The 16,205-nt window shown below is 37.5% G+C and overlaps 1 protein-coding gene across 1 annotated transcript in view; it reads left to right on the top strand.

Moving 5' to 3' along the window:
• Slc5a12 (solute carrier family 5 member 12) overlaps nucleotides 1-13,505 on the top strand; it is a 45,984-nt gene extending 32,479 nt beyond the window's left edge. The window contains exons 10-15 of the mRNA XM_057781508.1: nucleotides 2,114-2,181; nucleotides 7,274-7,360; nucleotides 8,609-8,775; nucleotides 9,482-9,585; nucleotides 11,648-11,775; nucleotides 13,071-13,505. Of these exons, the coding sequence (XP_057637491.1) occupies nucleotides 2,114-2,181; nucleotides 7,274-7,360; nucleotides 8,609-8,775; nucleotides 9,482-9,585; nucleotides 11,648-11,775; nucleotides 13,071-13,217 (701 nt within the window). The 3' untranslated portion in view covers nucleotides 13,218-13,505. The remainder of the gene's footprint in view (nucleotides 1-2,113; nucleotides 2,182-7,273; nucleotides 7,361-8,608; nucleotides 8,776-9,481; nucleotides 9,586-11,647; nucleotides 11,776-13,070) is intronic.
• The last annotated feature ends 2,700 nt before the right edge of the window (nucleotides 13,506-16,205 follow it).

Here is a 16,205-nt window from a genome sequence, read left to right as displayed (position 1 = left end):
TATGTTCAGTACAGGTACAATTTTTCTTTTCCCTACACTTCAGTCATGCTTAGGTGAATGTAAGAAAACAAAACTGTGGATTTGGGGTGTCAACTACTGTTCATCAGTGTTTATCCCTAGGCTGCCTCAGTGTGAGATAATTAATAATAGTCTTGTAAAATCCTTTTAAGAAATGTACTTGTTATCCTTCAGTAGATGTATTTGTCAACTCTCAAGGTTTTAAATTTACTTGATATGCTTTGGTATTGAATATAAATTTATTTCATAAAAACTAAGTGGTCCTAGATCGTGTGTGTGTGTCTGAGTGTGAGAGAGAGTTGTTTTAGTTGAATATGTTTTTTCTTTATACCTATCTTTCTTTGTTTAAATGAGCCCATGTACTCTTGGTAGTAATGTTTTTAGTTGACATTTCCCCGATTATTTGGTAAATTATTTCCAGAAATATTCATTATATTCATTACTCTTTGTGGCCTCATGCAAGTTCAGATAGTCAGAGGATTTAATACTTTTTCCTTTTATTTATCCTTGAACAAGATTAGATGAATATAATCACACTCACTGACTAGATGAAGTCCGTGGATCTTTTTCACTCCATGATTTAGAGATCCAGAGGGTGAATGGGTAGTGTTGCCAGTACAATCCCCAGCTGCCAGCAGATACTCATGGAAAAGTATGACTGAGTAGGAAGTTACTTCTGCAACTGTTTTGTCTCAAAATTGGGTCTGATGCATCACTGACAAAATCCACAAGTACAATTCTTGAGGAATCAATTTTGGAGAAATTTTTGATTCTCAGAATGTGAACTCTTTGGACCAAGAATAAAGTTCTGACTTTATAACCCTGGATGCTGGTGAAGTGTCCAACCTATAGTAAGAATGTAATAAAACTGAAATAGGAGTCACATTAGGAGCTGGGCCGGATCTTTAGTTGTCTTAGTGCCATCACTTTTCTGGGATTAAACTACATAGCAAACACAACTTTGAAGGCTGCCTTTTAGCTCACAGTTTACTGTCCTTCATTGCAGGGATGTCAAGGTTTCAGGAACTGGAAACAGCTATCTGTTTCTGTAGCCAAGAGCAAAGAGAGTGAATATATACACCAGCTTGTTTATTCATTTCATATAAGTTAGGATTCCCTATTCAGAGATTTGGAGGTACCCACAGTGCGTGTGTGTGTGTTGGGAAGAGGTTCGCACCTCAATTAATGCAGTTAGCATACTCCTCGACAGACAGTCTAGGGGTCAAATTAATCTAGAATATCCCTCATTGAGACTCCATTCTATGTGATTCTAGATTTTGTCAAATTGACTATTAAAACCGGTGATCACAAGGATTAAGAATGCTAAAACTAAAACTGTCACTGTATCTGCTACTATCTCTGATTCTGTCTCTTTCTTATTTTGTTAATGAGTTATTATAGGAACATACTCTTAGGATGTTTTTAAAATAGAAATGTGTAAAAACAATGATTATTTTTTAAAAAGGGAGTAGCTTCTTTAGAAGTCATTAGAACCATACAATGATTTAAATGTCAAACTTCTGTGATACCAGAAGAGAGTGGTACCTGAAGTTCCTTGTGGTGATGTAGAAACAAATACATCCCTATGTTCCTATATAAGGATATCTATTGTTAACTGTAATAATACTATAGCTTTACTAAGGGCTATAAAGATGTGGATAATGCCAAAGGGAAAACCAGAAAAGATTTCAGGTTTTTTTTTTTTTTTTGAGCCAGTGAACCCGAGTATGTGTATGTTGATTCACCATGTAAAAGGCGACAATCTGCCTATATCTCAGAGTCCAGTAGCTTCTCCTTCAGCTAATTCCTAGTGAGTGACTGACCTGGAACTAGCACCCACATAATTAGTTTGGATTTGCTTGGACCCTTTCTACATTCATGTTATTTCACTTGACCAGACTTCTGGAATGCTAGAGAGAAATCTTTAGATCCTGAACTTCATTTGCCCTGAGGAACTGTTGCTAAAGTACTGAGTAGACACTGTGATTGCTGTGTGCAGATTGTTTTCCTTCTTCAGTCCTTCAGTAGGATATAGTGCTGGCTGCTCAGGGGTGACCTCAAGGAAGTGAATCATTGTATGATTTCTTTCTTTCAGGTCTCTTGTTTGGTATCTTGTGTACCTCCATGGCTGTGGTTGCATCCTTCATGGGGAGTGTTGTGCAGGTAATGGAAGAGGGAAATGACATTTGATTTCACAGCAAACTTTCCCATGTTTTCCTTTCTAACTAATGCCTTGACTATTACTCCAAGGCCCAATATTAATATTTATGGACACTAGATCCAAACAAAACATACTTGAGAATTTCAACCAAAATTGCTTTCGGAAATTGAAAGCAGTAAGAGGATGACTTGCAATGGGTTTATTTTCTCGGTACATAAAACATGTGCTCTCTCATTCTTTCTGTCTTCTGAGCCGTTGCTTACTGTATTTGTTTTTATGTTATCAGTTGCTACAAAAACAAACAAAAAAAAAACAAAACAAAAAAAACCATCCAATTTGTATATACTGTGAGTTACTGAACTGTTTCTTGAGACAGAGAATTTTGCATTTCAAGTCATTTGTAATTAAAGTGTGACAGACTCCCGAGAGGGTCAGGACAACCCCAGTGACCTTTGGAAAGAAGCGGTACCTATAGAAAGTGAGGTAAGATAGTTGGACTCATCCCCCTGTCCTTGTTCAGCTGAAAATTCTGGCTCAAATGACTTCATTGGATTGAAGTCTATGCCACAGTATAGATGCTGGCAGGCTAGGAATGCAACTCCCATGTTGTCTTTCAGGTGAGGTGAGTAGCTCTAAGGCAGTAGTTCCCAACCTGTGGGTTGTGACCGCTTTGGCATCTCTCCATCTCCAAAATATTTACATTACAATCCATAACCATAACCAAATACAATTATGAAGCAGCAATGAAAATAATTTTGTGGCTGGGGATTACCACAACATGAAGAACTGTATTAAAGGTCACAACACTAGCAAGGTAGAGAACCACCACTCTATGGTGATCCACTCTCTTCTTTCGCCACATTTGAGTAAATAAAAACAATTGTAATTCTTCTATTATTTTCACTATAAAGCTACTCCTATGTTGAATTTAGTAAATCAATATTCAGATTCTGGTTTTATATAAAGAAACAGACAAAAAATAAGTCTTACAAGTGTGAATGGTAGAACCATGGTTAATTTCTTGTTCACAAAACCACCATCCACTCATGGCATGTATTGTGGGTGATACCAGTGGCCACAGCTCTCAGTTTCATAAAAGATAAATAAATTTTTCCTAAATGGTTGTTTTGGTTTGCTGTTTTGTTTATTTGTTTGTTTTTGAAGTCAAAATGTACTGTTTCATGTATGAATTTAAAAAGTGTGTCTTAAAAACTTTCAGCCTATAAAATGTTCCAAAGGATTTAATTTCCACAGTCAGTTCCCATGTGAAAAATGCTAGGCATATGGTGTTCCCTTCTCTAAGATCAAGAGCATAGCAGTGCCCTGAAGGCTGTGGGCAGTCCAATGACGAACTTGAAATGGTGTGCTTGAAGATTTGTGGAGTGATCAGATGAGAGTAGGAAAGCTCTTCCTGTGAGTAGGGCCGTGGAGAGCTTCCTGGGGGCACTGTTGATTTTTGGCTCTTTGCCTTTCTGTTTTTGAATCTATTGTTCCTTTCTTACGTGCCACATTCTGACATTCACTTATGTCACATTTGAACTAAGTAAACATGCAAAATTTAGGAAGATACTGACACTAAGGAAGTAAAGATAAGATTAATTATGACTAAAATTCAGAAGTCTTTAAGATCCCTGAGAGTTACAATGGTGCAAGTCATCTTTCTATACAATATGCTGTTGCCCACTGGACTACTTGAAATTCTGCTAAGGGGTGGAACAATTTGCATGCATGTTTTTTTAAAGATTTATTTATTTATTACGTATACAGTGTTCCTCTGCATGTATGCCTACACACCAGAAAAGGGCAGCAGATCTCATTACAGATGGGTGTGAGCCATCATGTGGGTGATGGGAATTGAACTCAGGACCTCTGGAAGAGCAACCAGTACTCTTAACCACTGAGTCATCTCTCCAGCCCCCTGTATGCATGTTTTTTTATCTAAACTCAAGCAGATCTTATGTAGATCTTATAGCACTTTGGCATTCAGAAGCCATGCTACAGAAACCAAAGCTCCCTAGCAGGGCACAACACTGACAAATATATTGAGAGTAGGGGACAGTTCAGGGACACTCCTAATACAGGACACAGTACTCACACATGTCTCTGAATTTCCTTTGGAGTACACCTTAAGTCTTCACCAGAAAACAGTTCAGGAAGTGGGTATGATGAGATGCCCTTCTTATATTTTAAGCAAGCCAAATACAGTGCAGCTAAATGCCATTCCCAAGTCATCAGCAGCTTCAGTGCTAAAGCACAAACTCCTGGACTCTGTCCTCTATCTGTAGGAGAAGCTCAGATGGGTTCTGGGCATTGAAGTAGCACCCAAGTTGGACTAGCTTTGAGCTTGCCTCCAATTACAGATACTAAATGACAACAAAAAGGAGATAAAAATGAAAGTCGGTTGTCATTGTAGACTACAAAAACGCGCACAGAGCATGTTAATATATATTATGTAAAAACTGAAACTCTTGGATTGATTTTCTGTTGCTTTTTGCTCTGAGGCATAAGACATTGCAAGTTTGTCTTTATTCCACTACCCCTGCTTCAAAGGGAGATAAATGTCTTTAGTATTTTATTGAATCTTCTCATTATACCAAGTAATAACCTTCAAAATGCAACTGCCACAACGATGATGAGCTAATTCTACCACTAGCAAAGAAATGAAACAAATATTAAATAACTGAAGTCAGGGGAAAGGAAACTTAATTGCACCTGGCCCTGTCTTATTAATTATGTTGTAGCGGTTGAATTCTTTGAAAATGAACCTGGAAAAGGAATCTGCTTAAGTTAGATTGTAGTAATAAGAGCGGTAGGGCTGCGTCCCAGGCACCCAGCCGCCCACATGGCTAGCTTATGCCCCGAAATAATTACACGGAAACTGTATTCTTTTAATCACTGCCTGGCCCATTAGTTCCAGACTCTTATTGGCTAGCTCTTACATATTGATCTAACCCATTTTTAATATTCTGTGTAGCACCATGAGCTGGCTTACCAGGGAAGCGTCTGTCTGGAGTGGGAGAATCATGGCGACTCACTGACTCGGTTTCTTTCTCCCAGCATTCTGTTCTGTCTACTCCGCCTACCTATTTTTTTGTCCTATCAGGGCCAAGCAGTTTTCTTTATTAATTAACCAATGAAAGCAACAGATTAATACAAGATCTACCTCCATCATTAGATTTTTTTTTCTTTTTTTTTTTCTTTTTGCTGTGAAGCGAAACCAAGACCACAACAACCCTTATAATAGAAAACATTTAATTGGACTGGCTTACGGTTCAGAGGTTTAGTCCATTATAGACATGGCAGGAAGCATGGTAGCATGCACACAACATGGTGTTGGAGAAGGAGCCTATAGTTCTACATGTAGATCCACAGATATCAGGAAAAGAGAATATCATACTTGGCATAGCTCAAGCTTCTGAAACTTCAAAGCCCATGCCCTAGTGACACCCCTCCTCCAAAAAAGTCACACCTACAACAACAAGGCCACACCTCCTAATAGTGCCACCTCCTTTGGGTCTATGAGAGTCATTTTTATTCAAGCCACCACACAATCATAATGATATATTACAGCTCATATCTCTGGAAAAGACTTTATATTATGACTGAAGGAAATGAGACGATTCCTTTGCCTTGTATGGTTTTATATAGCAAGAAGAAAGTAGAAGTTGAATGGTTACGAGTTAATAACAGAAAGTTCATCAAATTATAGTGATACGTGGTAGGTTGTATTGGGAATTCAAACAGTCTAATTGTTAAAGATAGACTCAAAACCATTTCCTTCTTTAGGTAAAATCAGGAAGGTGTTATGGTGATTTGCATTCTTCCTATTTTTTAAAGACAGCTTTTGTTAAAGAAGATGTAAAAGTTTAAAGCCAGACAAATCTGGATGTATATATGACCTCTGCTCACTCTCTAAATGAAAATAGACTTGAATGTGTTTCTGTTAGCCCCAAGATTCTTCTCTACAAATTTTGGTTACTGTTCCTGAACGGTGAGTGTGAAGATTAGATGAGTCATTGTCTGTAGTTCCCAGGTGGATCTTCTTGACTGACTGACACATGGGCGGCGTCTGGCAAACAAACCTTTATAAGATCTTGGGAGCATTCTAAAGCTTGGCTCCTGATGTAATATGCCCATGGTACTTACACAGATATAAAAAGTGCTGCAGGAAAAGTAGTTTTATGTGTGTTGCACATGCATGTGTCCATGTATACATTCATTTACACAATCCAGTGAATTTGTATTCCCAGCTCTTAAAAGGTCTCAGACAGTCTTCATGCTGAAAATACACCTTTTTAGTCTTGCCAAATTGCTATTTTTCTCTTATGTTACCCATGCACTTACATGTGCACAGCTATAGAGACTTCAGGAAGCCTGTCTTTACTTATGTTTATACTGTTGATATTCCATAAACTCTAAGCCAGTTCATTTGGATAAGTCATTAAAGGGATAAGAGATATTGAAATGCTTTATTAAAAAATTTCTCAGTATTCAAAAGAAATGGAACCGTAAATGTAAAGAGAAATAAAAAGGAGGAGATATGGCCTCTCTAAAGTGTTCTAAATACTGAAAAATTCTTCATTGCCTCAGAAGTGGTATGGGTGGGCTGGCAAGGGTTGGATCCAGATACTTGTTACAATCTAAATGATGGAAAATTTCAAACCAAGTTAAAGAGCTGATGAGCCACTTAGGATATGACAAATAAATTATAGATGCATTAATGCAGTTAATTCCTTAACCAACAAACAAAATAATGTCTATGGTGCTGGAAATTAGACCCAGGGATTGTGCGTGTTAGGCAAGTGAAAAGAAAAAAAGTCCTTTGGTATTTATCAAGTTAAAGTAGCTCCAGTAAAGGCAAGTTACCTGGATTGATATTTTCTAAAATATGCATAGAGATATGCACATTTAATTGTGTGTGTGTCTACACACACACACATATATACATACATAGCTTTTTTTTTTTAAAGAAAATATACGATTAAAAAATGGAGCTCAAGTTCATTCAAGGTTCGAGGAAGGAATGGGAGTGTCAGGGTAAGCTACAGAGGCAGTGGAATCGTTAGGCTTATCTGGTTTGCTTTTTTCCTACAGGCTGCCCTCAGCATCCTTGGCATGTGTGGGGGACCGATGCTAGGTTTGTTCACTCTTGGTATCGTGTTCCCTTTTGTGAACTGGAAGGTAAGGATTATGTAGTTTTCTTCAAATCAGGTTCTTTTCATTTTCTATCTCTTTTCACTTTTGTTTGGGAAAGCTGTTTGCTTTTGCCAGAAAAAATCCAAAGAATTCATGTTGTCTATATTTCTATTTTACAAACATACACTTATACATAGGTATGAAATGAAATGGTACCTAGGCCCTCCTGTATAAGACGACACTGAAACCTGTTTAGAAGCAAAAGACAAATAAAGGAGGAGGCAGCATCTTGAATGGTCAGATGCTGAATGATTAATATATAGAATGGACAAGCCAGTAATACTATTACATCTGGAACTTCCTTTGCTATGACTGCAGATACATGTAGGTAGACTCCGTGCTATGTAGACATCAGATAAAAATTTGTTATTGTAAATTTCATTCTAAAACCATTTAGAATATATATATTTTCAATCTGTAGAAATTCTTCTGTAGTCTTATAGGAGAACAGAGTCAAAATCACTTCTGTAGTATTTGGATTTATGAAAATATTATGTTGTTCAATTATAATTTGAGGTAATACCTAGTCACTAAAACCAAACAGTCAAAAGACTGTATCTATGCACGAACTTTGTAAGTTCTTAGTGGAAAACATAACATAAGAACAACAGTAATAGACATGCCAATGTGGACAGGGAAGGACCACAAGGCCTCAACTAGTGAGATTTGGAGAAGCTGCCATTCCCAGGAATAAACACACCAATTGGTTATTAGTCAACACTGAAAGCGTGGACAAGCAGGAATCTCTTTTATTATGGAACAGCAGTCACAGTTTTTGTACATTAATCTGTCAATAAAAAATAACTACATCGCTTAAAGAGTTCCATAGTTTCTGAAACTCTTTCATTGGGTATATTGAGATTTCACCTTAATTTCAAACAAAAAGAAGGAGCAAATCAAAGGCAGAAAAAATTTCACTCAAAGTACAACTTATTTAAAAATCATTTCATTGTACTGGAGGTTATGATTCAGTGACAAAGAACAAGCCTAGCATGAACAATGCCCTAGAATCCATAGCTAGCACTTAAAATAAATGAATAAATAAGTAAGTAAGTAAACAAGTAAATATATCTGCTTTCTGAGAGTTGAAATGAAGAGTTTGAGGTGTTTCCAGTGTGCGTGGCCAAGATTTGAGATGAACAATTAGAATTTCTGCAGTACATTACACCTTATATCAATATTTTTGCAAAGAAGCTTTGTTTAATTTCTTATTATGTTCTCTTTTTCTCCAAGGGTGCACTAGGAGGCCTCATTGCTGGAATCACAATGTCATTTTGGGTGGCCATCGGGTCTTTTATTTACCCTGCACCAGTGTCTAAGACATTACCCTTACCTCTATCAATAGAACAGTGTGTCCAATCAAATATAACAGCAACAGTAGGTCCACAGCTTTCCAGCAGGTATGTTGACTTTGAAAATTGTACTAAGTCCCAAAGTAGATCAGCAAATAAGAAGAGAGACCTCTGTCAGAGATAATTTGATGAGGTAGCTCTTGCTCATCTGGAAGTGCTTGGCAATGAAGGGTACTGTGCAAGGCTAAACAGAGTTCTGCAGATCGCTCTTCCTCTGCATTTAGGTAAACGAGAGTTTAAATACTATCTTCGAGGATTGAAGAACAGATCAGGAGTCATGATCTTAGTGGAAGGTATATGAAGGCTGCATTTTTGTGTAGTCTATAAACTTCTGCTGCTACTCCATGAATAGCACTGAAAGTCCCTTTTGAGATTTTCTGTCAGTTCATACACATAGACAAGTGTCTGTCACATTCTTTCCAGTGACTCTGGAGTTAACAAACAATTGAATAGTAAATAACTGAAAAGGAATGAAAGACATTGCCCTCATTGAAAAATTTCTTTATCTATCCATCTATCTGTCTGTCTATCTACCTGTTTTTCTGTCTTTCTATCTCTCTATATGTATGTAAATCCGGGATGAAAAGAAGAGCTAGCTCCTAATTTTTTTCATTAAAGAATCAAGTATTAAGATTTGGAGTTTTAAGAGATGTCAGAACCCAGAGTGTGCAGTGAAGCAATTGTATCCTAAGTCATAGGTTTTTATTTTTGAATGATGAACAGAGTTGATGTCCTATTCTATTTTTTTCCACAGACCTGCCCTTGCTGACACATGGTACTCACTCTCCTACCTTTACTTTAGTGCTGTGGGCTTTCTGGGATGTGTAGCTGCTGGACTAATCATCAGCTTCCTGACAGGTGGGTTATCTGGAGTCCTCTATTTGAGGGGTTATTTCATGAAGTTGTTGATTACATGGGTAGCCTCACAAATTTGCTTCTGAGTCTACCACAAAAAGTCCTCTTCTCTAAGAGATTCATATACTGTCTCAAATTTCTAAGTTGATCTCTTTCTCTGTCTCTCTCTGTCTGTCACCCCCCCCTTGTTGTGTGTTTGTCTGTCTGTCTGTGTGTCTGTTTAACAATCAGAAAATAGGTAAGGTATTTTGAAACATACTCTACTATCATACCTGTGTATAAAAGTTCTTGGTAGCATCAGTTATAAAGGAAGATTAATACTAAGTGTTTTTCACCTGACTTCCAACATAATCCTATCTTTGTAGGGTTTTATTGTAGGGCTTTGAAGTTTGTGTACTGGGCATGGTGACTACAATGGGGAAAAGCAGGGGATGAAGTATATATAAATTATGCTTTACATTGTTCTCATAGGGGTCAATACCTTGGCACAAAATTGCTTTTGTTCAGTGGAAAGGGAACCAAAGTAGCAATAGAAGTATTGATAATAGGGGCTGGAGAGATAGATGAAGTGATTATAAGCAAAGGTTGCTCTTCCAGAGGACCCAAGTTCAATTCCCACCACCCACACTGCAGCTCATGAATGTCTATAATTTCAGTTCTAGAGTATCTGATATCCTTTTCTGGCCTCTATGGGAATACATAAACATTATTGCAGATAAATATCTATGGGCTTGTTTTGAATTAAATTCTTTGATGCAGAATATAAAGTTCCTTATCAACAATACATGAGTCAAATATACCTATTCTATAGAAGGCACTAATTAACAAATATCAATTTAATTAGAATTCTATTAAGAAAAACACTTTTGACATACTGATATAGTACTGTGGAACATGTTATTTGAACTTCAAAATACTGGACAGGCACAAAATTTTAGTGAGACATAACATCAGTCTCATAGAAGGAATCTGATCAATGTGTTTAACTCTTACAACAATGCTTCTTCCAGGGATCTCTGTAGTGGGGAGCTGCGGGCTGTGTTCCTGCCGCCCCAGCTCCTGGTCGCCTGGCTAGCTTATGCCCCAAAATAATGACACACAAACTATATTCTTTTAAACACTGCTTGGCCCATTAGCTCTAGCCCTTACTGGCTAATTCTCATATCCCGATCAACCCATCTCTAATAATCTGTGTAGCATCAGTCTTACCAGGAAAGATTCAGCATGTCTGACCTGGCGGCTTGCTTCATTGCATCTGGCTCTGAGAGAAGCTGCCCTGCATCTGCCCCAGAGAGGAGAGGAAATGGCATCTGAGCTCACTTCCTCTTCCTCCCCGCATTCTGTTCTGTTTACTCCACCCACCTATGTTCTAACCTATGAGGGCCAAGCAATTTCTTTATTATTTAACCAATGACCTTCCTCCATCAGATCTCTGGATGGATTGGCTCTCATCCTTACCTGCATTCTGTGGGACAGGGTATTTGCACTAGTTTGACTGGCCAGAAAATTTGCAAAAATTTCAGAATAATGGCCTCATTAGCCTTTACATCTTAGTAAAAATATTAGTCTGACTTGTTCCTCAGTAGGATTCAAAGGGATGGAACTGGTATTTTTTAAAGATCAGAAATGAAATGTGAGGATAGTCTAGATTGGCTGGCTGGACTGTAGAAGATGCTGATGCTGTGATGAAAGAGAAAGAAACAATAAAAATGATCTTTCTAATTTTATAAATACCAGCCTAGATGATCCTGTAAATATATGATTTAGATAAAACTGAGGAAGAAAAATATACTTCCTGCATATTTACTACTAAAGGAATATTTTCAAACGAATATATTATTACCATTTAACTTTATAGTCCTGAACTTTCTTGACCTGACAACTTTTGAATTTATAACAGCTAACTCTGAACTCATTCAACAGTCTACTGATTTCTATAGATTCACTTCTAAAGCTTGTTTTTTGGCTTTGTTAAGAAAAACCCATCATCAAGTTGATATGCTTATGCTGAAATGGAAAGCCTGCAGGGCTGAAACCATTTAATCCATCTTCCTTTTCTTAATAGGCAAGCAAAGAGGCGAAGATGTTGATCCACTTTTAATAAGACCAGTTTGCAATCTGTTTTGCTTTTGGTCTAAGAAATATAAAACTCTGTGCTGGTGTGGAGTTCAGCATGAGCAGAAAACAGAGCAGGTGAGTCGATGCATGAGCTTCTTAAAACAGGCTTTGGCTTAGAGGGAGGGGTACTCTTGCTCCAGTCCACTATTGGAAGTGCCCTTCAGCTTCTGGGAGTGCACTTTTCTCCCCCTTGCAACAATTGAGAGGGAAAGGGCTGTAAGGATGGAAGGCAGTAAATGTCAACAGCTTGAAAGGATATAGATTTTGCTTCCAGAGTCCCGGAGCTGATGATCTTCTAAGTGCGTGTATTGATAGGTAAATACTCATGACTGGAATGTTACACTACAAGTGATTAGTTTCCAAAGAGTCTTTCAATCCTGGAGAGTTGAGTTCCAGGAAAAAATAGAAAAATACAGCTTAGGAAAAGAATAAAATACAAGACACAGTCCAATGTGATGGGTGAGATGATGGGTTTGAGAGTTGGACTGCCTTGGGTCTACCTCTGGTTCAAAGTCTCATTTTCCTTTTGTTTAGCTTTCATTACTTGAACTAAAAAAGAAGATAAAATAGAATGACATAGACACAACTTTCTAATTCTCTAGGATCTCAAAGGAGGAGTTTCGGGTTTTTATTGTTTTGTTTTGTTTTGGTTTGGTTTGGGCACACCGTTTCAAAGGGTTCATCCATAATTGTTTTGTTTCATGCATTTGGACAGATTAGGAGGTTAATTGAGATACATGAAGGAGGAGGCTGTTCATCTCGCAGTGGAAATGAAACAGAAGGAAAGCGAATATAGGCAGGGGTCTGAGAAACATATTGCCCATAAGGAAAGCCTCTAGTGACTTCATTCTTTCAGCTGTGCCCCACTTCCTAGAGTCACAATTCTCCACAGCACCACCAGCTGAAGTGAAACTGAGAAACACTTCATATTCAAATCATAACAACTATAAATATTGGTGGAAATTACAGTCAAAGATGTACCAAAACGCAACCAACTTCCTTAGCTTCTTTATGCTCCAGAAGTACATTTATGCTAGACCAATCGAGACTTCTGAGAGTTGCGTTCTCATCAGTCAGGACCTCTAATGAGCAGCTTGAGCTCTAAGTGAACTACACTGACTGACAATGGAGCAAGCAGAGGAAGAACAGAAGAGCTAGGCAATACTGAGCCTCTTCAGAAAGGAGGTAGGATATGCTTTTGGATGTTTTGAACAGTGGAAGGATTGTGAAGCTGTTGAAGGAAAGTAGAAATGAATGCTAAGCTATCTTGTTCATCCTTCATAAACGTGCAGCAGTTACACAATATACCTTTAGTTGGTTTTAAACCTGTCACGACTGCCTTTTAACATGTGTCTTTCCACATTCCTCAGGATTACCTTGACAGTGGCAGTGCCAGGAAACAGGGGGTTGAATCTGCCCTACAGAATGGACTCAAGCAAGAAAGCCTGGCCCAGATTCCAGGCTACAACCCCAAGGACAAAAGCAACAGTGTGACGGAGAAGACCACTCATTTCTAAGAAAATACATGCAGCTGATAATACTCTCTCCACCTTTCTCTTTCTCTCTCTCACACACACCAGCCACACACACACACACACACACCACATACAGCACACATATTCCATGTCACTTCTTCCTGTTATAGAATTGTGTACAGAATATTTCAGAAATAAAGTTATTCATTGCCTATTTATACTTATAGAAATGATAAGACTGTTTCTCAGGATGTTCTTTGGAAAGCCCCAAATTCAGGTGAGAAAAAATCAGCCCATGCCAGAAGTGCCTGATGTCATAACCAATTTAGAACTGAGTCGTATCATAATGCAAGGAGCCTTTGTCATTTTGCTTCCTGTCAGATTAAATCTCAGGCTTTGTTGTTTGTTTATAGGTTTATGTTTGGTTTTGATGCTGAAAACTAAGCACAGGACCTTGTTCCTTCAAAATACCTACCTGACTACTGACCCTAGTCCACATTTCAAAGTTTTAACCATCAAAATATTGCAGTGGAGGTAGAGACAAAACGTAAAGAGAAATCTGTATCTTCAATCTTTTTCTGATGTGGCTGATACAACATGTGGATGACATCATCTCCAACCACATGTCTTACATATATGTAGACGGATAAATGTATTTATGCTATCCATGGGGTCACAGCTAGGACACTTAACTTCTGCTAGTATCCTCACACTGCTTTCTTTATGTGTTATTAGTGTTCCTGCTGCAAAAATTGTTATGATTAAACTTTAAGGTAATTGTTTGAAGTATAGGACAAGAAAATCAATCTTCCTGGTGGGTAAAACATACATAAATACACTATTTGCTTGTGCTCTTGAGGAATTGTTTCTTCATCATGTATATCACTTTATTATAATAAGTTTGGAGCTAGAAAGATGGCTCAGCAGTAAGGGGACATGTCATTTCCCAACACTCAAATTGAGTAGCTTATGGATGCCTATAATTTCAGCTTCAGAGAATATGGTATCTGTGACCTTCATTGGCATTCACATCCATGTGCACATAGCCACACAGACACACACACACACCAACACATAGTAAAGAATTAAAACTTTTTTTTTCGTGGAATAAAACAAAAACCTCTGTGCTTACCCAGAAGTTGAGAGTCTAATCTCTAAGCGGAATAAAAAGGAAATCACACTTTATAGGTGTGAGGTAAGCCTGCATATTGTAAAGGAACCTTGCAATGAGCTCACTATTCAGAGCAGAGATCATTAACCATGAAGTCTTATTCATTATTCACAAAACCAATCCATGTCACATGTGCAAGCTTAAGTCACTGTATCAGATGTAAGCGCCATGCAATTTTAATTATGGAGAATAAATTCAAAACTCTGGAGGAGGGGGGATTACAAAGTAAAAGGTTGTTTGACAAATGAGGATTCAGTGAAATTCTGTTGGAAGAAGAAAATAAATTCTTATAAATGTTTATAAGATATGTTTGCATACCTATGTGTGTGTTCATAATAACACACATGTGATTGATCTGGAAGCCATTTTAGGGTTGCAGACTTTCACATGGAATTTCACAAAAGGAAAATATCTCAGATTTTTTCACTTTGCTAAAAGTTATACTCAGGCTACCTTTCTAAATAACTACTTTCCTTATAGCTATATTTAAAATATCTCTGTTCTTTTTTCAGACTATACTTTTTAGAATATTATCAAAAGTACACAGTTAAAATTATATCTGACCATTTTATTACAGAAACAGCTTAGTCTCTCTTTGTATAACAAACGATAGGGCACAAGTAGATAAAATATAAAGACCTTTTGAATTCTGAGTAGAGGTTCCCTTTTACTCATTCAAACAAATATGTCTTTAGATACAGAGAGGAAAGTAATGGGAAACAGCAAACATATTACACAGGGTGGGAGTTGTATTAATTGTGTGATGAAGTGGAGGAAAACTACATTGTGCACAGTCAGGAGGCTCAGCTAGTCCCAGAATTCCTTCCTTTCCATCCCTTACTCTGGAAACTACAGCTTGGAATGGTATTACAGGGCCACGACCAGCGGAACAGTTTGAACTTGGGGCTCCTGCATGTCCAGAGACGTCTCAATGCATTGTGCTGTGAGTGATGAGTTTCTGGAAGTGAGAAAAGTGGTAAACTAGATGCTGGCCTTTGTGCTTCTTAGGCATAATTGTGGACATTGGTGAGAATGAGGTTGTCCCTTTTACTTGATCTCACTAACCTTATTTAGATGACTGACACGCTCCGTGTTAAGATTTGGAGCAAAAAGTGTAGGTTGTTGGCTGACATGAGGTATCTGAATTAAATAACTTAGACTCAAATTATCCTGGTCATTTGGGAAGTCTTAAAAATACTAGTTTACTTGCAAATTAAAATGAATAGAAGCTATTTTTATTTAATAGGATTATTATGAGGACTTAACCCAGTGACTGGCATATTCAGAGAACTCAATAATTACACTGTGTAGTGTGACGAAAATGATGATCATTTTAAGTGGTTGTTTCATTGTTTCTCTTTGAAGATATTCATTTAGTACATGTATTACTAGGGTTCAGTGAAAAAATAGAACAAATGAGGCAAGCATAATTGCAAAGCAAAAATAATGTCCTGATTTCCAAGCACTAGTTTTTTTAATGTTATTCATAAAACATTGTTAAAAGTCTTACATTCCTAAAAATGAGATCAACCCCATCCTAAAGAGCCATAAGGTCTTTACTGAAAACAAAATAAATTGTGGTGTATTAAGCCTTGTATTTGTAATTGTCAGTTTTGAGCAAATATTGCAAGCTAAATTAACTTCACACTGAAGAAAAGGTGAATCTTAAAACAGCAGTAGGAGAGTGGGATCTGCTTTTGTTTCATTCAAACAGCATTAGCTGTGTAATTGTACCATTTGTAACTATAAGGGGTAACAAACAGTGTTGCAGTAGGGATAGAAAGAGTCCCATAGGCTGTGACACTTTTTAAAAGTGACAGTATTTAAAAGTGAGTATTATTGAAATGCTTTGATAGTAT

Source organism: Chionomys nivalis, chromosome 9, assembly GCF_950005125.1.
Source record: "Chionomys nivalis chromosome 9, mChiNiv1.1, whole genome shotgun sequence".
Lineage (NCBI taxonomy): Eukaryota > Metazoa > Chordata > Mammalia > Rodentia > Cricetidae > Chionomys > Chionomys nivalis.
Note: the sequence above shows the minus strand (reverse complement) of the source record. Positions and strands in the feature narration are given on the sequence as shown.